Raw genomic sequence first — 23,314 nt, forward strand, 5'->3', positions numbered from 1 at the left:
ATCCGAAATTTGAATTTAAAATTCATGTTTTCTATGTGATATACAGTAGACTACATCTAGCGCAAAGAGAGTGGAAGATCGTTCCAAAGATTAGGAGCAACAGCCTGGAAGGATTTCTCTCCTCTGGTCCTGAACCATGTGCGAGGAACCATCAGTGGATTCTGATCCACAGACCTCAGAGCCCGAGCTGGGGTGTAAGGCTGGATCAGATCAGTGATGTAAGGAGGAGCCTGACCATGAATAGCTCTACAAGTAAGAACCAGAATTTTAAAGATGATCCTGAAAGCAACTGGAAGCCAGTGAAGAGTTTTAAGGATCGGAGGAATGTGAGTTCTACTCGAGCGGGTCAGAATTCTCGCTGCAGAGTTCTGAATCAACTGCAGGCGAGACAGCTCCTTCTTGTTAAGACATGAAAACAAACTGTTGCAATAGTCCCGACGAAAAGACACAAACGCATGGATTACAAGCTCCAGATCATGTTGTGACAACATTTTCCTAAGTTTAGAGATTTTTCTCAGTTGAAGGAAACAGTTTCTGGTCAGTTTTATGCAGTGTTGAACTAGACATATCTTTGTTCAATACAACACCCAGGTTTCTCAGGCTCAGTTTGACCAACTGACTTAAGTCACCTAAGTATTGACTCAACCCTGGAAACTTATCATCAGGAGCAATAACCAGAGTTTCAGTTTTGTCCACATTTAGCTTCAAAGTGTATTCACTCAGCCATTGTTTGATTTCTAGCAAACAATTGACTAAGCTGTTTAGCCTCCAGGGCTCGGTTGGATCAAAGACTTCCAGAGACGCTCAGTTTTTTTTACAAAGTCTCTTCAGACTAAGGAGATCTTAATTTGTCCAAGGGCAACGTTTTTTCTGAACTTTCAAGTTTGATTTAACCGTTGCCACTTGATCCAGTATTTCAACACAATGAGTAGTGAAACAGTGAATCAAACTGTCCACGTTAAGGCAGTCATTGAAGAAAAGAGGGTCAAACATAGCAGAAAACTGTCTGCGGTACTGGCTGAGATGACATACCTCTGAGACTTAACTTTCTAGGGCTTATATTCAGGGTGTTATGTCTTGTGTATCTTTCTTGGTGTTTCCTTATTTTATTTTGAAACCTGCTCCCTTCTGTGTCTGTGAGTTTCCTTTCCGGTCCCTCCCCCTGCTGATTGTTATTGTCTCCACCTGTCTTGTTTTCTGCAGCTGCCAGTGATTGCTGGCAGTCTTCATATTCTGCTCACTCTCCCTCAGTCTTTGTCGGTACGTCACACTTGTTACCCCGTGTTCGTCTAGTTCGTGTTTCACGTTTTAGACTTCCAATTCGAGATTGTTTTGCCTTCCCGGTTTTGACCCTGGTACGTTTTCTCGTTTTTCTGCCTGCCTGTGCCCTTGACCTGTTTTCTGGATATCGTACCCGTTTGCTGTTTATTCCTGGACTACCTGTGACGATCCCTCTGCCTGCTCCAAATAAATCTGTCAAGTTTGACACACTTTCTGCGCCTGGGTTTCCTTCCGCATCCTGACAGAATGCACTGACCAACAATGAACCCAGCGGAAAGTTCCTCCCCTGAGTCCGGTGCGACTTACCGTGAGCAGGTCACGAGTAATGTTTCTTCCCTCGCCAAGCTGAGGTACGGCATGGGGGCAATGACTGCCCGGCACGTCTCCCAGCAGCAGACACTGGGCCATCAAGTGGCCACCATGGCGGCACAGATCCAAGCTCTGGGTGAACAGATGGAGGTGCTCTCCTACCAGTTCCTGCCCCCCGGGCCTGCCCTCGCTGCCGGGACTTCCACGACACCGGCTACCCCTGTTTCACCTCTCTTTCTCTCTGTTCTGCCCGTAGGCTCGCCTCTCCTTCCAGCGCGCCTAACCTCATTGCCGATCTCTCCTGCGTTCCGCGTGAGTACCATGACCTGAGGGAGGTTTTTTCTAAGACTCGTGCCGTAAGTCTACCTCCTCATCGGTCCTATGATTGCGCGATTGAACTCTTACCTGGTGCTGAGCCGCAACGAGGGTGCTTGTACTCCCTCTCTCTCCCTGAGACTGAGGCCATGAATACTTATATTAAGGAGTCATTGGCGACAGGCATCATTCGTCCCTCTTCTTCCCCGGCTGGCGCAGGTTTTTTCTTTGTAGGCAAGAAGGACGGGTCCCTCAGACCATGTATTGATTACCGCTCACTTAATAACATCACTATTAAGAACCGCTATCCCCTCCCGCTTATGTCATCTGCGTTCGAGACTCTTAAAGGGGCCACTGTGTTCACCAAATTAGACTTGCGCAACGCCTATCATCTCGTTCACATTCGCCAGGGCGACGAATGGAAAACTGCTTTTAATACTCCTTCCGGTCATTACGAGTATTTAGTCATGCCGTTCGGCTTAACCAATGCCCCTGCGGTCTTTCAAGCCTTGGTGAACGACGTATTACGGGAGTTCCTTAATCAGTTTGTTTTCGTTTATTTAGACGATATCCTGATTGACGAACGGTCCCACCGCCAGCATGTACGCTCCGTCCTTAGCCGTTTTCTCGCGCATCAACTGTTCGTCAAAGCAGAGAAGTGCGAGTTTGAGGTCCAGACCGTCTCATTCCTTGGTTATATCATTAGCCCTGGTAGAATATCTATGGATCCCGCCAAAGTACAGGCGGTCTCTGACTGGCTGGCCCCTGATACACGCAAGGCTCTGCAACGATTTCCTGGGTTTGCTCATTTTTACCGGCGTTTCATTCGTAATTTCAGTACTGTCTGCTTTCCCTTACACTTTCTCACGTCTGAGTCACAGCCCTTCCGGTGGTCCCCGGCCGCCGAGGAGGCGTTCCAGGAGCTCAAGCGCCGCTTTACCTCTGCCCCGTCCTCCGACAACCTGATTCCCGTCTCCAGTTCCTGGTCGAGGTCGACGCTTCCAGCACTGGGCTAGGCGCGGTCCTGTCACAGAGATGCGCTGCTGATTGGAAGACTCACCCCGGTGCCTTCTTTTCCCGCAAGCTCACTACCGCGGAACGGAACTATGATGTAGGGGATCGAGAGCTCCTCGCCATCAAGGGGGCTCTGGAGGAGTGGCGTCACTGGCTGGAGGGGGCGGAGAACCCGTTCGTGGTTTGGACCGACCACCGCAAACTGGAATATCTGAGAACTGCACGCCGGATGAATCCACGCCAGTCCCGGTGGTCGTTATTCTTCGCCAGATTCAACTTCATGGTAACGTACAGACCTGGGAGCAAGAACTGTAAAGCGGACGCCCTTTCGCGCATGTTTGACCCCACTGACTCTGAGTCTGTCCCTGCCCCGATCCTGAAGCCGGGGCTTGTCGTGGGGGTCGCTGGTTTGGGAGGTCGAGGAGCAAGTCCGGAGAGCCAACAGCCGGACTCCTCCTTCGACTTCTGGTCCTTCTAACCGTCTCTTTGTGCCGGAAAACCTCCGCAAGCAGGTTCTCCACTGGTGCCATGCGTCCAAGTGGTCCTGTCACCCAGGACAGCAACGGTCCCTAACTCTGGTGCGGCGGCGGTTCTGGTGGCCTGGGCTTGCGAGGGATGTCGCGGAGTACGTGTCGGCCTGTCCGGTGTGTGCTACCAGCAAGACCTCATCTGCTCCCTCGTCTGGGAAGCTGCTTCCTCTGCCGGTGCCTGATCGTCCATGGTCCCATATATCTATGGACTTCGTCACCGGACTGCCGGCCTCAGAGGGCATGACTGCGGTGCTGACTGTCGTCGACAGGTTCTCCAAGATGGATTTTCCCGCTGCCCAAGCTACCAGACGCCCGAGACACGGCCGAGGCGGTCCTGGCCCATGTGTTCCGTCTCCACGGCCTGCCCCTGGACATTGTCTCGAAGGTGGGCCCCAGTTCACCTCCCGCTTTTGGACAGAGTTCTGCCGACTCATCGGGGCCCGGCCCAGCCTCACCTCAAGGTATCACCCCCAGGCCAATGGCCAAACAGAGAGGGTCAACCAGGACTTAGAGACCTCTATCCGCTGCCTGGTCTCCGGCGCTCCCACCACCTGGGTCAAGGCTCTTCCGTGGGTCAAGTACGCACACAACTCGCTCACATGCTCCTCCACGAGTCCGTTCGAGTGTGCCTATGGATATCAACCACCTCTCTTTCCTGATCTCGAGGAGGAGGTCCAAGTCGCATCGGCTCTAGTACAGCGGTCCAAGTCTACCTGGATTAAGGCAAGAAAGAAACTTTTGATTTCGGCGGCCTCCGCCAAGTCTGCCCTCTGACCGGCGGCGTTCAGACGCTCCCGCTTACAAGGTGGGGGACCGAGTGTGGCTCAGCACCAAAGACATCAGTCTCCACTTACCTTCACGTAAGCTCGCTCCCCGGTTCATGGGACCCTATGCCATCACCAAGGTGGTGAACCCTGTCGCGGTCCGCCTACGCCTTCCTAAGGAGATGCGCATCCACCCCACTTTCCACGTTTCAAAGGTCAAACCCGCTAGAGTGTCCCCGCTGGTCCCGGCCTCTAAACCTCCTCCCCCTCCTAGGGTGGTTGAGGGTGAGAAGGCATTCACAGTACGGAAGATTCTCGACTCTCAGCGGGTTGGTCGGGGCTAGCAGTACCTGGTGGATTGGCAGGGTTACGGGCCTGAGGAGCGTTCCTGGGAGCCCACTCGGAACATTCTCGACCCCCACCTGATTGAGGAGTACAATGCTTGGACTAAAAAAGACAATCCATCACCCAAGACCCAGAGCTAACTCTAAATTTTGTTGTCTTATTGCCTCATTCTGTGTTTTGTTTTTTGTTCTGTGTTTCTCTCTCCTGCCTGTTCGTTCCGTGTTCTCTATGTCCTCCTCTCGTCGGCTACCTGGTGGGCTTAGGTGAATCCCAGATTCTCCTAGTAGAGATTGGAATTCTACCAGGACAATCTCCAATTCTAAAAGGAGAAATTCGGATTGCATCAAAATGTTTTGGAAAATAGACTGAATCATTTCACACCTAAAATTCAGCATAGGTAAGCCTAGATTCACCATTACTATTTTAGGTTATATTAGTTTGTTTCTGAAAAACATTCTGTCATCAGATACATTTGCATTCGGCCATTATGAGTAAGTGACTCAATATGCGTAACTGTTTTTTCCAGTTCATTAGTGACTCGTTATATAAGAGCTAACACATCCCTGCCAAGCCAGTTCCAAAGTTTATGTCAAAGTGTTGGCACAAAGTAGCTTGATAAAGTGATGGCGGAGGATGAGCAGCAGCAGAATTCTAAAGATTAGTGAAGAGCAGATCAGCAGCCTTGGGTTGAGAAAAAAGGACAGCTATTACATCACACAAGAAACATATGAGAAGGCTCTACAATCATTACAACTAGTCAAGGGGGTCAAATGCCAAGGATGGGAACAAATTCAAGTTCTTGGTTGCCAAGCAGCTCAAGCTTCAAGAAATGATGCTGCCACCCCCGTATTTAACAGTTGGGATGGTGTTCTAAGGCTTTCAAGATTCCCCCATTTTCATAACGATGGTCATTATGGCCAAACAGTTTTGTCTCTTCAGAACACAGCACATATCTCCAAAAATTAAGAATAAGTGGAATAATAAGATACGAAGAGAAACAGGATGTCAATTAACCAATTATAAACTGTTACGCCCCCTGTTGGCACTCGTAAGCAGGGTGTAGCATAGGCAGGGAGTCGAGTGGTGAGGGTGTATACACACAAAAAACAAATAATACAGTTTAAAATATGTATTAGTCAACCAAACACATGCAGGGAACAGAGAGGACTCTATAGTGGCACCAAATAAAAGCATAAGACAAAAACCCTCCCAGACGAGTTAGAGTGTAGTGATGTGTCCAACTGTATCGAGGTTTCGAAGCGTGTGTCGAGTAATCCAGGAAGATTTTCATGAAGCGTCTATCAGGGCATGTGTTGATTACGTAGGGGGTGACGTAGTGATGACGTTCGAGGCCTCGCGAACTGGCCCTTCACGTGACCGGTTTGGGAAGCGCTCCGTGAACCAGCACGTCATGTAACCGGTTTGGTAATCGCTCGGGAAATTCCAGCGAAAGTCGAAATAAAAGTGGCCTCGAAACGCAATGGATCTCCCCCCACATCTCTTGGATTGGTGGATTGTTGAGCGAGACTATAGCAAACTTTGGTTTACTTGTAGTATCATGGAACCGGAAAAGGGCGTTTTTTCCCCTGTGTGGCAGCATTTTGAGCTGATCTCTCCTAGTAAGGTAAAATAATGTTGGAATAAAGGCTGTGAATCACAGCCTGTGATTAATACATACTCACTGAGCAAGACACTTTACCCTGATTGCTCCTGATGGCAGAGCTGGCGCCATGTGTTGCAGCCTACTCCCATCAGTATGTGTGAATGGGGGAATGCATGACTGTCAAAGCGCTTTGTGACCCTGGTCTAGAAAGGCGCTATATAAATAGACATTATTATTATTATTATTATTATTAGATAGATAGAACTTTATTGATCCCTCAGGATGGCTCCATCGGGAAATTGTTTTTCCAATTAGACACAGCAATACAGATGATTATCCATAAAAATAAGAACAAGAACAAAGAAAAATAAAAAACAAGATGACACAATCTAAGTCTAAAGATAAAGAACATAGATCAAAGACAAATAACAAAGACAAAGGAAACAAAGATTAACATAGAATAGAATGTCAAGATACTTTCACTCCACTCCTGCACCCAAACTTAGAATTGTACAATCTATTAGCCCGAGGAATGAATGTGTCCCTGAGTCTATTAGTGTTGCATCTGGGAAGAAGCATCTGTGCACTCCATCTGCTTCTCTGCTCACTGATGACGGTGTTCAGAGGATGACTGTCATCATCCATGATTGACAGTAGTTTGTCGAGTGATCTCCTCTCAGCAACTGTCACCAGTGAGTCCAGCTTCATTCCAACCACAGAGCCAGCCCTTCTGATCAATCTCTCCAACCTGTTGACACACCACAGCATAGAACAGGACACTGGCCACCACAGACTGGTAGAACATGCAGAGGAGTTTCCTGCAGATTTTAAATAATCGGAGCCTCCTCAGAAAGTACAGTCTACTCTGAACTTTCTTATAAACATGGTCTGTGTTGCAGGACCAGTCCAGTTTACTGTCCAGCCACACACCGAGGTACTTATAGTTGTCAACTATCTCCACCTTGTCCCCTCTGATGGACACTGGACGTGGCTTTGTCCTGGACCTCCCGAAGTCCAAGACCAGCTCCTTGGTCTTTGAGGTGTTCAATTCAATTCAATTCAATTTTATTTAAAGTGTCTTATCATAACAAAGTTATCTCAAGACACTATACAGTTGAAATAAGACTACAGTTGATTAAGGAAAAATGGATCCCAGCAATTCAACAAAGAGCAAGGAACAAAACACTGTACAGTGAGCTGTACAGTGAGCAATGGCGAGGAAAAACTTCCTTTTAGAAGGCAGAAACCTCGAGCGGAACCAGACTCATTGTTGACGGCCTGCCGCTTTGACCGGCTGGGAGGAAGGATGGGGGGGTAGACAGATGGATAAGGAGAGGAGTGAGGGAGGATATAGTGAGAGAAAAGAGGAGAGTGTAGGAGAGTCCATGGGGGTGCTGGAGAGAACTCGGGATCTGATGACGTGGATCAGCAGCAGCTCTGGAGGTAGATCCCTGGATCAGCAGCAGCTCTGGAGGTGGATCCCTGGATCAGCAGCAGCTCTGGAGGTGGATCCCTGGGGCTCCGGGAGAGAAATAAAAAGGTGTGGGTTTGGGACAAATGTATACAATACACAGGTATACAGACTCCGGTGGTGGGTGAAGATATATAGAGGGGAGAAGGGGGGTGGGGGGGGGGGGGGGGGGGGTTGAAATAGCCAGGCCAGAGGGCACATACCTAGCACAGCAGGATCCACACACGGGGGCCCAAGCCGCGGCAGGAACCCGCGGGAGACCAGGACCCGGCAGGCGAGATAACCACCAGAGCCAAACCGACCCCAAACACCAGCGAGAAGGCGGACCACCACCGGGGGCGCGAGAGGGCAAGCACAGGTGAGGACGACCGAGGAAGCAAAGAGGGGGAGGCACCAGGCGCAGGCACGGAGGCAGAGGGACAGCCAGAAAAACGAGTCAGGGGATAGAGCCCCGGGGCCAGGCCGGGCCACGGAAGACCCCCAGACCATCAGGCCGCCACCAAGTCCATAGCAGGGGACCGAGCCAAGGAGATAGGGATCCACCACAGCAGCGGCAGCGGAACCCCCCCCAATACCCTGCGGACACGGCCAGTAGCCGGGACGAGTGCAACCTCATGAGCCCAGGGGAACAATGGCCAGGCACCAGCTCAGGTCCTCCGGTGAGAGTCCCCCGGGTCACAGGGGGGCCACGGTTGTGCGGGCAGGGCGGGGGTAATGGGGCTGCAGCCGTCCGGGAACGGCCCCAATCTTCAAACTGTAGACCGTCCCCAACAGCCACAGCCCACCTCCCCCATGTCATGAGGGAAGTTTGGGGGGCCAGCAGTATTTCATGGGCGGTCCACGGTCTCTAAGGTGCAGACCCCCAGCCCCCGCCCCCACCCTCCATGCATCACCCTGGGGGACAGCATCACTTGCATGGGCTGTACATGGTCTCTACGGTAACATGGGTCCGCCCAATCCTCCGCCGTCCCCCCAACATGGCCCCGCCCAGTGTGGCCCCCCCCAGAAAGACCGACCAACCCGGCCACGAACCCCCAGGACCAAGGGTGACAAACTTCCCGACCACAGCACATGCCACACAGGGCGGCTAGAGGACCACAGCCACCGCTGCAGCAGACACCCACCCCAAGACAGGCCCCCACAGCCCCCCACCACAGACCAGGTGAAGCCATCGGGGCCGGATGGTCATCCAGAGCACCCGGCCAGCCCCAGCCCCACCCCTTACGGTTCACCCGCCAACCCCGTCAGCCGGACCAGCAACCCCCCAGCCCCAGCACCGCCCCCAACGCAACCCCCCATCCACCGCCCCAACCACCCCCGCCAGCACCAACCCCCACACACCACCAAAGACCCCCCGGAAGCGGGCCACCCCCCCGCCAGCACACGGTGCCATCGCGGCACCAGCGGTCACCACCACCAGGCCCAAGGCCCCACAGGCCCCACCCGCCGGGCCCCTCACACCCGAATCGGCCAAGCCAGAACGACCCCGGCGAGAAAAGAAGGATATACAGAGCTCGGTGTCTAAAACTCCTCCAGCATTCTCAGCCTATAGCAGCTAAGATAAACAGTTTTGTTAGTTATAACAGCTAAAGATAAACAGTCAAGTTAGTTATAGGCTTTATCGAAAAGTAAGGTTTTAAGATTGTTTTTAAACATAGAGAGGGTGTCTGCCCTCCGGACTGAAGCCGGTAGTTTGTTCCACAGCAGAGGGGCTTGAAAACTGAAGGCCCTGGCTCCGAATCTACATTTAGAGATTTGTGGTATAACTAATAGATCAGAGTTTAAGGATCGTAAGGTCCTTGAGGGTTGGTAAGTTTGGATTAAATCTTTAATGTATGTTGGTGCTAGACCATGTAAGGCTTTATAGGTTAGGAGAAGGATTTTAAATTGTATTCTAAATTCTACAGGAAGCCAATGTAGGGAAGACAGTACAGGGGAAATGTGTTCGCGCCTCTTAGTCTTAGTCAGGACACGAGCTGCAGAGTTCTGAATGAGCTGAAGAGTTCTGAGAGATTTTTTAGAACATCCTGAGAGAAGAGAGTTACAATAGTCCAGCCTGGAGGTTACAAAAGCATGGACGAGCTTCTCAGCAGCATCTAAAGGAAGGAAGTGCCTGATTTTTGAAATGTTACGAAGGTGGAAGTAAGCGGTCCGTGAGATTTGTTTTATGTGTGAGTTAAATGATAAGTCCTCGTCAAAGCATACACCCAGATTCTTTACAGTGGTGCTAGTAGCAGGAGCAAGTCCATTTTGTAAAGCTAGATCATTAGTTAATGATTGTCTGAGATGTTGCGGACCAACTAGTAAAACCTCAGTCTTTTCCGAGTTCAGTAGGAGGAAGTTTTTGGTCATCCATGACTTGATATCTGTAATACAGGACTGTAGTTGTGTTAGCTGATTTCTTTCGTCTGGCTTCATGGACAAGTAAAGTTGGGTGTCATCAGCATAACAGTGAAAGTTTATAGAGTGTCTTCTAATCAAGTCCCCTAGTGGGAGCATATAGATTGTGAATAGTATTGGACCAAGAACAGAACCTTGTGGCACCATTGCTGACCTTAGTGTGTGTCGATGAGAGGTGGTTGACATGTACATAGTGCGTTCTATCCGACAGGTAAGATTTAAACCAGTTAAGAGCAGTTCCACGAATGCCTATATGGTTTTCTAGCCTCTGTAGAAGGATTTGGTGGTCGACAGTGTCAAATGCAGCACTGAGATCTAGAAGAACAAGAACTGAAACATGGCCCTGATCAGAGGCCATCAGTAGGTCGTTACTTACTTTTACCAGGGCGGTCTCTGTGCTGTGGTTCCCTAAAACCAGACTGAAACACCTCAAATTGATCATTGTCCTGGAGATAATCACAGAGCTGACTTGTTACCACTTTCTCCAGAAGTTTTGAAATGAATACTAGATTAGAGATAGGCCTATAGTTAGTGAGGACCTCTGGATCGAGAGTGGTTTTTTTTAGCAGAGGTTTAATTACTGCAACTTTAAAAATCTGAGGCACATAGCCTGATGTTATTGACAAGTTAATAATGTCAAGTATGAAAGTGCTAAGTAAGGGGAACAGTTCTTTAAGTAGCCATGTGGGAATAGGATCGAGAAGACATGTTGTGGACTTTGAGGAGGAAACAACCTGGGACAGCTGTCGAGGACTCACTGGTAGAAAGGAGTCAAAATATGTATCAGTCATAGTGTCTGTGACCGGTGAGGCTGCACTGGTTGTATTAGAAGAATCTAGGAGGTCTTGAATCTTTCCTCTAATAGTTACACTTTTTTCATTAAAAAAGTTCATGAAGTCACTGCTACTAAGATGAGAAGGGATGGACTGCTCAATGGACTGATGGCTCCGTGTCAGCCTGGCTACTGAATAAGAACTTGGGGTTATTCTTATTTGCTTCTATAAGTGATGAGTAGTAGCTGGCTCTGGCTTTCCGAAGAGATGCCTTGTATATTTTTAACTTATCCTGCCAGTCCTGGTAGAATTCATTATGTTTTGATGAATGCCATTTCTTCTCTAGTCGTCTAGAATCCTGTTTTAATTTACGTGTTTCCTGAGTATACCAGGGAGCAAGACTACTTCTGTTAACAGTCTTTTGAGTTAGTGGTGCGATTAAGTCAAGCGTATTGTGCAACGAGTCTGTGAAACTGCCCACAAAGTTATCAATGTCTGGGTGACTGGGTAGAGTTTCTTGACACACTGAGGCTAGGCGTTTTACTGAGCACAGAGGGAATTATTTCCATAAACTTGGTAACGACACTTTCAGACAGACATCTTTTGAGAGTGCTCCTGCTCTGTAGACTTGGCTCATTTAAAATGAAGTCAAAGGTTATTAATTGATGGTCAGAAAGAACTGAATTCTGAGGAGAGACAATAACATTTTTAATTTCAAGTCTGTATCCTAGGACAAGGTCTAATGTGTGCTTAAAGCAGTGAGTCGGTTCATGTACATACTGAGAGAAACCAAATGGATAGAGTTAAACCTGTTAGCTAAGCTATCATGGACCATATCAACATGGATGTTAAAGTCACCAACAATAATCACTTTATCTGATTTAAGCACCAGGCTGGTCAAGAACTCAGGGACTCAGACAAGAATTCAGAATAAGGTCCAGGGGGACGATAGACTCCAACAAAGAGAAGTGACTGACCTGATCTCAAGGTTGTATTAGATATGCTAAGTATAATACTTTCAAAAGAGTTGAAATCACATTGTGGTCTAGTAAAGGTTGACAGACATGAGTTGATGATGGCTGCGACTCCACCTCCTCGACCAGAGCGTCGGGGGGCGTTAAAGTTAGTGTGGCTGGGTGGTGTTGATTCATTTAAAGATACGTAATCATCTATAGACAGCCAAGTTTCGGTTAAGAATAATAAGTCAATGGTTTTATCTGATATAAGTTCATTAATTAGTGCAGCTTTTGAGGACAGGGATCGGATATTCAACAATCCACACTTAATTCTCATCTCATTAACATCTCGCCGGGGCCGTTCTGGCTTGGCCGGTTCGGGTGTGGGGGTCCGGCGGGTGGGGCCTGTGGGTGCCTTGGGCCTGGTGGTGGTGAACGCTGGTGCCGCGATGGCCCCGTGTGCCGGCGGGGGGGTGGCCCGCTTCCGGGGGTTTTTTGATGGTGCGTGGGGGCGGGTGCTGGCGGGGGTGGCTGGGGTGGTGGATGGGGGGTTGCGCTGGGCGCGGTGCTGGGGCTGGGGGGTTGCTGGTCGGCGGGTGAACCGTCAGGGGTGGGGCTGGGGCTGGCCGGGTGTTCTGGATGACCTTCCGGCCCCGATGGCTTCACCTGGTCTGTGGTGGGGGGCCTGTCTTGGGGTGGGTGTCTGCTGCAGCGGTGGCTGTGGTCCTCTACCCGCCCTGTGTGGCATGTGCCGTGGTCAGGGAGTTTGTCGCCCTTGGTCCTGGGGGTTCGTGGCCGGGCTGGTCGGTCTTTCGGGGGCTTCCCGGGTGGGGGGGGGCCACACTGGGCGGGGCCACATTGGGGGGACGGCGGAGGCATTGGGCGGACCCATGTTACCGTAGTGACCATGTACCGCCCATGCAAGTGCTGCTGTCCCCCTGGGTGCTGCATGGTGGGTGGGGGCGGGGGCTGGGGGTCAGTACGTGTGATGGGCGGGGCCTCTGCACCTTAGAGACCGTGGACCCATGGGGGGGCCAGCAGTATTCCATGGGCGGCTGGGGGAGGTGGGCTGCGGCTGTTGGGGACGGTCTACAGTTCAAAGACTGGGGGCCGTTCCCGGACGGCTGCAGCCCCATTGCCCCCGCCCTGCCCGCACAACCGTGGCCCCCCTGTGACCCGGGGGACCTGGGCCGGTGCCTGGCCATTGCTCCCCCGGGCTCATGCGGTGGCACTCGACCCGGCTACTGGCCGTGTCCGCAGGGTATTGGGGGGGGGTTCTGCCGCCGCTGCTGTGGTAGATCCCTATCTCCTTGACTCGGTCCCCTGCTATGGACTTGGTGGCAGCCTGACGGTCTGGGGGTCCTCCGTCGCCCTGCCAGGCCCCGGGGCCCTATCCCCTGACCAACCATCCACCTCCTCTTTTGGCGAAGTAGGAAGGGTCTGGGGGGGTCTCAGGTTCTCCCTCAACAAGGATTGGGTTGAGAGGAGCATACGCAGTCTGAACATCTGTATCGGTCACATTAGAGTCAGACGAGGGTTATTTGTGAATAAAGAGTCTCTGGCTTCATAGTGGTCGGAGACCGGGCTGAAACATAGGCACTCGTCCTCTCGGTTGACACGGGGCACACACGCTTTAGATGTCTTCTGCTAGACATGGTGAGTATTAGTTGCTCCAATGTGTACGTGAGCAGTGAAATCCTGTCTTTGACGATGACTCTTCATAGTGGAGTTGTGTGGACGCGTCATGAAGGAGTGGAGAGAGGCGTGGAGAGGGTGAGGGGTTCTGTCTAAAAGAGATCTTTTCATCCTCTGTGTATCATTCCAGTTCCTGCTGTTGTCCAACAACAAATCCACACTCAACAGAGTATGTTGTGTTCAGTGTTGAAGTAAGTATTCTTCCTTGATTGTTCCTAATATTTCATATGAATATCGATTTGATATTTGAGTGGCGTGAACCCATAAGTTAAGGGATGTGGAAATCCAACACATTTTTACCCCTATAACTCTTTTACAATCGTGCTTTGGTAAATATGAGAGCCAGATGACCCTGGAAATCCTATAACGGTGGAAGCTAAAAGTCTGCAAAGACGGTTTTGTGAATGAAACATGTGTCAAATGATTAAAAATTATATATATATATTATATAAATTATAAAAACGCTGTTTTGATTTTAACACATAAGATTTAACACTAAACTGTAGATGATAGAGATGTGAAGTTTTTTTAATGACTACCTCCTTCCATTCTCTGACATGACGAAGCATTGCTACACTTCTAATATCATGAAACAGTGTCTAACAATTGTTGTTCCTGAAGTAAAATGGTAAAAATCTCATAAAATAGTTCAATCACTAGTTTCACACCAGGGTCAGGCCTAGGTTGTTCACTCTAAAGCACACATTTTGAGTTTCTGTTCTCCATCATCTAGGATGAGCATGTATTTGTGATGTTTGTTTGAACCATGTAACGCCAAAAACAATGGGGGGGAAAATAATGGTTTACAAAACTTTTTTTTAAAGTTTTCACATCATCAGTGCAATGACTTACGATTGCTGTTCATTTTAGCACCATAAGCTTTTAACAACGAATAAGGGGATAAATAGTTTTGAGTGGAGCTAAATTCCTTCTTCTTCTGGACAAATGAAAACATCTTTGCATGGCTTCTTTAAAGTTATCTTAGGTTAAAAAATTGATAGTTGTCTTTATTTCTTCAAAATAATAAAAAATTAAAATAATAACTGAATCACCGATAACGTTCATATTTTCTGTTTAAACTCATTTCTATCTTAAACATTGACATTAATTTTGAATGACTAACTGAGAACAAAAAAAACAAAACAAAGTATGTTAAACGTATGAACCCCAAATTATTTATGACTGCAAGCAGCGTGTTTGTCTGCTTCAAAAAATTGGGGAGGTGACTCTCAGGAATATGTAAGAGGAACACGACACATGTGACCTTGAAGGATAACAACTTGAACTAGAAGAGACAGAAGTGTGTGTCTTAGCACTTGACACTTGTCTTGACACTATTCTATAAAAACAAAACAATAAACCATTTATAAACTGGGAAAACCTACAATTCCAAAAAACAGTTACAATCATAGCCATGATAAAATAATTTAAATGTTTCCATCATCGTGTTGAGAAAACCATTAAAAGTAAGATAGTTATTGTTGTGTACATCATTTTAATACAGAAACAGGAAGACAAATTAAATCTATTTGTAAAAGTTGAGAATGTTTATTAACTTTTCTTAACCCGTTGTTGTGTTTCTCTTTAATCGTCTTGTCGTTACGATAAAAAAAACAAGGTTAACGTACCTTTTACTTTAAAGTCTGTTCTACTTATTATAAAAGATTTTTGGTCAGTTTGTAGAGGAAAAGGTATAAGAGCACTTTTGTAGTAAAACAACAGAAAAGTAAAAACATAACACATCAAAAACAACTATAAAGACTTTATCTTTAACAATTCTTCAACCAATACAGTATCATTATTCCAACACAGAAAACATGTATTTCAATTTAAAACTCATCAATGATTATCAAACAATTAACTCTCCTTTTACATGGAATTAACCTCCATAAAGTCTATAACACTTTGAAAATTGGTTTCCTAAGTTCCTATCTCATGATACAAATCTGGGTTGTGTTTTAAGCTTTTAACATAAGATTTACAAAAAGTAAAATTTCACAGTATGGGGTGGCTGTTGCTGCAAAGTATCCTTTTTGACCTTACCACCCCTCCTGCTGAGACATGTGTTACACTATGACTCAATTCTGCCCAACAATGAGCCTAATGGAACTTGTTTTACTTTAATATGTTAGAATTCATTTACATTTTTATCTTTAATAGTTTAACCTTAGCTGTGTCATTATTACATATCAGATGTGTAGTTATTGTAGCCTAGAACAAAAACACTTTCCTGTATCAGTAACTTATTCTCACTCCATTCATGTCAGATACTGACCTGATACTTTTTCTATTTTTAAGTTTCTCGTCTCATCACTGATGTTGAGGCATAGAAAGTTAGCTTCCAATTCTTGTCCTGGCTTGTTGTGCTCTGCATAACTTTCTACGGACTGAAGGCAGTGCTTCCGTCAAACAATGCAACAACAAGTGCCACAGATCAAGGATGAGCGATGCCGTTACTTCATGTCCGAGTCTGGCGCAGTGCTCTTTCAATGGAGCAAGATGTAGGGAAATGTATCTGTGATTTTGTAAAATGATTATTAAAAGTCTTGTCAACAATATTGGCCTTCTGTATCATTATTACCACAAATATACCAATAAACAATTTAATATAAACAATTCAAGACATCAGGGTGAACAAATATGTTAATGAAGCAGGAGGTGATAAGAGGTGTTCAAAAGTGATTATAATGTACTCTGGATGCATGTGAAATAAGGACCAGATTAATTTGTCTAGATCAGGGCGAAGTAAGTCCAAAGTGATTATAATGTACTCTGGATTCATCATTCATCATTCACCTATTTTTTAGGTTTAAATTATTAATTTAATTTATACCTAATTTATTATCTTACTTCAATGACTTGACTCATGACTCATTTGTTATTCAATGTTAGCATCTCAGGAAAAGATATGTTTTAGCTCGTCCAAGGACAGTATAATAAAAAAGGGACATTTCCTTTTTAAAAAACAACTTTTACTCATCACATTGATTGTCAGGGTCGTCATGGTCATATTCATCAAAAAAGATAACAGCATGTAATGGCCTCTCTAACTTGGGCCTCAGTTTTACAGGCAACTTGCTATAATTCCCCTGAATCCACTGGATGGACTAAACAATCTCAGTCTCTTGCTGATCATGCCACATTTTTGGATTATTTTGACGATCAGTTCAACGTCCGTCACTGCATTTCTTGTCATCCTGCTCCTTTTGGCAGGATGCAACGAACTTGCAGACGACGTGGACGCAAGAAAAGCTGGATCCTAGTTTATTACAATTAGATTTTTTTTTTTTTTTTACCTTGGGTCATTATGTGGCACATAATGCTCATAGTTTGGATCCTGTCGAGCTTCTCTCTCAAGAGCATCCTCAGTTTGTCAGCGAAAGACGACCCAATGGATGGTGTTTTTGTATTTTGTCTGTAAGGCAGTGATCCACCTTAGAAAGAAAGGGTATGACCTTTGACCCAGACACCCTTTTTTCCTCTGATTAATGAAAAAAATTATTTGTGTAGAAAATATTACTGTACATACCTTGTACACACCCTCTGTATTTTTAGGTGCTTTTGTGCCTGTTTTTGGGAGTCCTCTCTATTCCCTGTGTTGCATGTTTTTGGTTGATCAATAAATATTAGAAACTATCTGTTGTCGTAATCATAAAATGTTTATTTTGTTTTTAACAGTTTAAATGTTTAACAGTAATTAAACCATTTTCAGCTCTTCAAAGATGCAGAGAGAAGAACAATTCTATTTCAATTTATTTATGCACCTTATTCATACTTTACTGAACAGAATATAAAATTAATTGTTTAATTGTGTTAATTAATAGATGTTATATTATGCCATCTTTATCTATGTTTTCTTCTAAAATGAATGTGTCATGTGATCAATTATTTATGTCATATATTCTTATAGTGTCATTCTATTTGTTATTGCTAATGTGATGCGACAGCTAATTTAATTTTCTCTTGACCATCTGTAAATGTAAAACTTCTACAGACGAAACTAAACAAGTGTCTCTCGCCTGAATAACAATGACAGTCTTGAGGAAACTCGTTCGTCCTCGCGCCTGCTGCCGTCTCCCACATCCCAGCCCAGATTCATCATGTTGATTTGTTTATGTTTGCATCTCAAAAAGTGCGCAGATGATTCCTTAATTATTCCTGGAGTTTCCATCTGCAATTGTTTTCCTCAATCTTATACAATCAGGATCACACCATGAGGCTGATGGAGGATGACAACATCTCGAGTCAGTGCACGGAATTCTAAACAGTCTGACACCTCAGAAAACAAACAACCCGATGAGGGAACTCCAAGACAATATGTGAAGGATGGAAAGGATTCTTTTTTTACACGGAAAGAGAGAAGCATCAGCTGTCAATCAATCACATCATGAAGCTCCTTAAACAGAACATCCTGTCCCTCTGCATCCAGACTTGAGTTGATGAAGCCGTAGAGAGCAGATTCCTCTCCTTATGGTTCTGATCATCAGTGCATCGTTTTGTTCTCTAAATAACTCTGTGAACATGTTACCGCTGCCAAGAAGGTCATGTCGGTACAAGTACTGCACCTGACCGTGGAGGAGCTGGCCAGCTCCTGATTTTAATCCGTAGTGTGTTTTTCTTCTCGTGTGTTTTTATTTTATTTTATTTTATTCTGTTAATAGTGTTAATTTTTTAATATTGTAAATAATTTGTATATTTTTAAGATCGTTTTATTTTATTATCTCTTTTATTATTTCTTTTTTTCCTTGCACTTTATTCTCATTGTGCTATTGTAAAAGTGTGTTTCCCCTCTGGGAATGAATAAACGTATTCTATTCTATTCTATTCTAAGTAGAAGATTTTAAATAAAGGTTTCAGGACTGATTTCATTCAGTCACCACAAGTCTGACCGATCTTAGTGGTCTTCAATCATCGATTTAAAAGAACAATTAAACATTTGAGATTTAAATAATAATTCAAATAGTTGTCTCCTACGTTGATCAAAACTACATAAAATAAATTAGAATTAACAGATTATAATAATAATTGAAACATTTTGTTACAAACATACACTTCTTGTTGTCTTGTTAAATAACTACACATTAAAAAAACGGTTTTCTTTAAACTTGCCTACAAAAGTGGATGTGAAAAACTACAGGTGTGTGACTGCCACCTACCGGAGACATGTGAGACTCGCTATCAAAAGTAGTACGACTGGAAAAAGATTTAACGAGTTGAAAATAAATATTGACGAAAATAAGATGAATTTGTCATTTTATTGTACATTATTTCGGTTATATGTAATTAAAACATCACCATTATATTAAAAAAAAAACTCTTTGACAGATCAGAATTACCCAAAATAAAAATCCAAATTAAACTGCTTCAATCAAACCTCATGTGGGCCACATTCAACATGGCCCCTTGTGGCTCCTTTATCAAAGTCTGGTGTAAATAATTAAAAATAATTATTTCAGCAAAAGGACATTTTTATTTTGTTTCAAAATAACAAAGGAAATATCAAGTACATTGACTTTTTTCATTCATATAAAAAATACAAGACTTTTTAAGACACTTTAAATATTTTGAATCAAGTGAACAAAAACATTAACTTGTTATTTATATATATTTTATATTTCATGTTTAAAGGGGAATCCAATTTTAATTGGGATGCCTGCCCGGATACATTTATAAATAGTCATTATTATCATATTATTGATTTGAAGTGTAGACTCTGTGTCAGTGAGCAAGTTAACAAAACAAGCTAATAAAGTTTCAGTAAGACGTAGCAGTGAGAATAAAATAAGTTCTAATCTCCATCTTTTCCTGACAGTTTAGTAGAAGCCACGCCTACACTTGGGAGCATCGGGGAACCAGCGCCCTCTCTCGTCACAGGTGATGCTGCTCGGTCCGATCCGCTTGTAACCACGGTTACATTTGATGGACAGCCCGTCTCTGTACTGGAACTTCTTATTGTAATATCTGTTCCAGGAGGCGTTGTGCACGCGGGGGGGAGGACACGTGATCTCTGCGGAGACGAGGACGTCAAACACAAGCAGACGAATCAACCCAACGTTGGATGGAACTCACCTTTGCACTGAGGAGCGCCACTCCATGTCCCGTCCTTGGTGCACCACACGTCCCTCGACCCGATGAGGGCGCCGACGCGGCAGTGGTACTGAACTGCAGTCCTGTACCTGTACGGAGGCTGAAGAGGACCATTGTGCTCGGCGTTCATCACTACCGGAGGCTTGTCACACTGCACAGCTGGTGGAAGATTCCGTTTGAATAGAGACATTCAGAGGGGTCAAAGGTCAGACGCACCTTCACAAACAGGAACTCGTCCATCCCAGCCAAAGTCCATACAGTGTCTGGTCGCTTGTCCTACCAGCCGATAGCTGACGAAGAAGACATGTAATGATATATAAACATGTAACTGATGGACTCTTTATATTACCCTTCGTCGCACACAGCAGTAGCCTTGTCTCCAAACTGGACCCCGGTGTAGATGAACTGTCCGTACAAAAGCTCCCCCGCTGACCCGCACAGCTGACCTGGGAATCACAGGTCACAAGGTTTTTTTCAATTTTATTAAAACATTTTTTAATAACAGAAGCATAACAAACACATGTATTCATTTATTTCCCGTTAAAAAAATGAACGCATTTAAAATTCAAAATTTAAAGAAATACGTTCACTTTACAGTTGAGACCTTGGCTCCTGCAAAGATTTGACTGATGCCTTTGTACTAATCAGGTCAGGCATGAATTGTAAACAACGTACACAAATAACGATTTAATGAGGTTTCAAACTATGCAAATAATTTACTATACGACTATATAATTTCAGTTTTTTTTTTTTTTAAATAATCGTGTTGCATTTTTAATCTTAAAATAACTTTTTGTCAACTCGGCATTCAGTAGAAGAGCTCAATCAGATCAGTTTATTAAATATGATAATTACAGTTTTTTTTATAATAAATGTAAAGGAGGGAGGAAATTATTTCGACATTATTTTAACATTGTGCTAAAAAAGAAAAAATGAAATAAAGAAAAGTGCTAATTCTACACAAGTCTTTCGGAACGAAGGGAGATAGTTCTTGGTTAAAACTTTTTTTTTTAATTAAACAATTTTGATTTATTTTTTCAATTAAATATTATAAGAATATAAAATTGATTACATTGCAGCTGCTTTTAACAGTGTTTTATTGGTGTTTTTATGTCTCTTGTTGCTTAAAATGTATCTGTGAGATGACCTTGAGAGAGGCTTTGAATATAAATATTGAATTCTATTATTATAATCAACTTGGAAAAGTCGTGTTACAACAAGAAGTTCCAGTTCATCGAAAATGTTAAGTAAAAGGTTAGTAAAAGTGTTAAAGTGTTTGGCACATGACGTCTTACGTTCGCACTCAAGCGTCAGAGGAGTCCACCGGCCGTCGATACATCTGCGGAACCTGCTGCCCCCTGCTGGAGTGTATCCAACACTGCACACGAACTGCACCCTTGCGTTGTGCTCGAAGGTCTCTCTGGTCGTGTAGCGGTCAGCGAGGTGGACGATGGGGTCGTTGACATCCGTGGGGGCGGAGCAGCTGCCTGCAGGAGAGGCAGGAGAGACGTGAGCGCTGGAGGAACTCTGGGGGGGCCTGGGATGGACTCACCGTCTGGGGTGGCTTGTTTCTCCTCGTGGGCGAATGAGGGGCGACACTGAGGGGGTTTGGGGTGCCACTGCCCGCTTTTGTTGCACCAGACCTTCTCAGCTCCCTGCAGCTGGAACCCTGGACTGCAGGTGATGCTGACACTCTGTCCCACCTGGTAGACGGACGTCTCACTCCCAGCAGAGTTCTCCACCTTCGGAGGTGGACACGAGGTTGCTCCTTCTCTGAGTGACGGCTTTTTGACAGTCAGAGCCTGCAGCTGTCTGCCAAGCAGCTCTGCTCCATTTCCTTTGATTTCTGGATATAGCAAGACACATTTTTATTAGCATTTGAAATAATGATATGGTCAAACTCAAATGACCTTGATAGGAAAGCAGATGATAGTATTAATCCAGGAATGATTCATTTAAATCCAGAATTCTAACAAAATGTAATCCATTAAGTTTCTTAAGGGGCCACATTTTATAGTGTGATTGTCGTGAGGGGCCGTCACAATAAAGAGAAAACATATTTCCTTAAAATGTGGGAAACACTCAAAAGAAACTAACAAAATATCAAAATGAATGCTTTTACAAAGTGTAACTATGTCCTTAAATATTGACTATAAATTAAAAATAGTAATTGCTTCTCTAAATACTTTCTTTTTGTATTCGTTTTACCAAATGTGAGACTCTTATTTAATCTTAAATATAATATAAAAGCACTTTCAAAATGTATTTTAAAATTTGTCAGTACATACTGAGCATGACAGGAGGGTTCTTGGAGATATCGAGGTTCATCAATGAAAAAAGTTATTTAAGAAGGAGAGTAACTTCGACAACCCAAAACAATAGAAATAAAAATTACTTTCACATCTCGGAAATTGGCCCATCCAACCGTCCCTCTCGCAGGTCATGAAGTCCCGGGTCGTCAGAGTGAACCTGTAACCATGGCAACAGTCAGGTGGCGATCCAGTGAACAGACGCTTCTTAGCCAGACTCACCCTCTGGAGCAGACGGCGAAGACTCTCTCGCCAACAACAGCAGTCCCCTCGTAGTGGAGCTCGCCGTTGGGAAGATCGCCAGCATTGCCGCACGATATCTCTGCAGAATAAATACATCTTTGAGTAAGAAGTGTTTTAAGGGGTTTCAAATTATGCAATAAATTATTTTCATTAATCAAAGAACCGTGTTTTTAAAAAAATTGTATTAAAATAATTATTTAGATATTGTTGAATCAGAAAAGTTGAGATTAATCACATCAATTCAATATTATTATAATATCACAATTAATCTCATATACACATTTAAATTTGGGCAAAGATTCAAAAGTATCAAGGGATTAAAAAGTTTGTTTTGTTTAAAAGTGTAAAATGTTTAACAATCTGCACAATGTCAAAACTAAATTTGGACTGTGAATACATTTTATTTTGGTTGTCATTAATTTTTTATCCCATTTCAGTGTATCTTTTTTAAATTCATTTTCTTACTTGTTAATTTTCGTAAACCTATTTTGTAACTTAAATTGAAATTAATAATTTGCATTTTAGTCACTCATAACTGCATTTTTTTTAATGTGTATCTAATTGTTTGTTGCCGGCGGTGAAGAGACGCAATACCGAATTTCATTGTACAGCATCGTCAACAATTTTTCACAAACAAGAGATTCCATCTATTCTGAATGGCTTGGATCTGTTATCTGTCCACAAGAGGGCCCTCTTTCGCCGGTCAGCTCTTAAAAGTGGACTAAGAGGTGGGTTTTAACCTTAAAAGGACTTACTTTCACATTTCAGAGTGAGTTTGGTCCACTGTCCATCGCGACATTGCACCGTCCTGCTTCCTCCGTCCGCGGTGTAGTTGTATCCACATGTGTAGTAGACCTTCTCCCCGTCAGAGAACTTGTGTCTCTCCTGGGTTTTGAGTTTCAGTTTGGTATTCTGATACTGAAGCGGTGCTGAACACTGTCTCTGGGCCTGGGCTGTCACATGGTAGAACATTCAGAATCAGGTAGAAATGAAACGTTAGGATGACTAGAAACCAGTATTACCTGCTTCCAGCAGACAGAAGCTCAGCAGCAGCAGCAGCAGCAGCAGCTTCCAGGTGAGTCCAGCCATCGTGATTCTCGAGTGCGCAAAAATTCTCGAGTGCGCAAGTATTACAGGGAGGAATTGAGACGCAGGAGTCGCCAGGAGGGAGGGAATATCTGATTTGAGGTCAGAGGGGGGCGGGCCACAACAAGTCTAC

The 23,314-nt window shown here is 44.8% G+C and overlaps 1 protein-coding gene across 1 annotated transcript; it reads right to left on the reverse strand.

Annotated features, from left to right (window-relative positions):
* Positions 1–18,692: 18,692 nt before the first annotated feature.
* On the reverse strand, positions 18,693–23,311 carry LOC148059919 (complement receptor type 2). The gene is made up of 10 exons (XM_087782164.1): positions 23,118–23,311; positions 22,851–23,048; positions 22,075–22,174; positions 21,939–22,012; positions 21,096–21,389; positions 20,839–21,030; positions 19,893–19,989; positions 19,760–19,833; positions 19,526–19,702; positions 18,693–19,463 (listed from the first exon to the last, which is right to left on the reverse strand). Exons 1-10 carry the CDS (start codon positions 23,182–23,184, stop codon positions 19,270–19,272), a joined length of 1,467 nt encoding a protein of 488 aa, XP_087638290.1. The 5' UTR covers positions 23,185–23,311; the 3' UTR covers positions 18,693–19,269.
* Between the last annotated feature and the right edge of the window lie 3 nt (positions 23,312–23,314).

This window comes from Callionymus lyra, chromosome 19, assembly GCF_982586985.1.
Source record: "Callionymus lyra chromosome 19, fCalLyr1.hap1.1, whole genome shotgun sequence".
In the NCBI taxonomy this organism is placed as follows: Eukaryota; Metazoa; Chordata; class Actinopteri; order Syngnathiformes; family Callionymidae; genus Callionymus; species Callionymus lyra.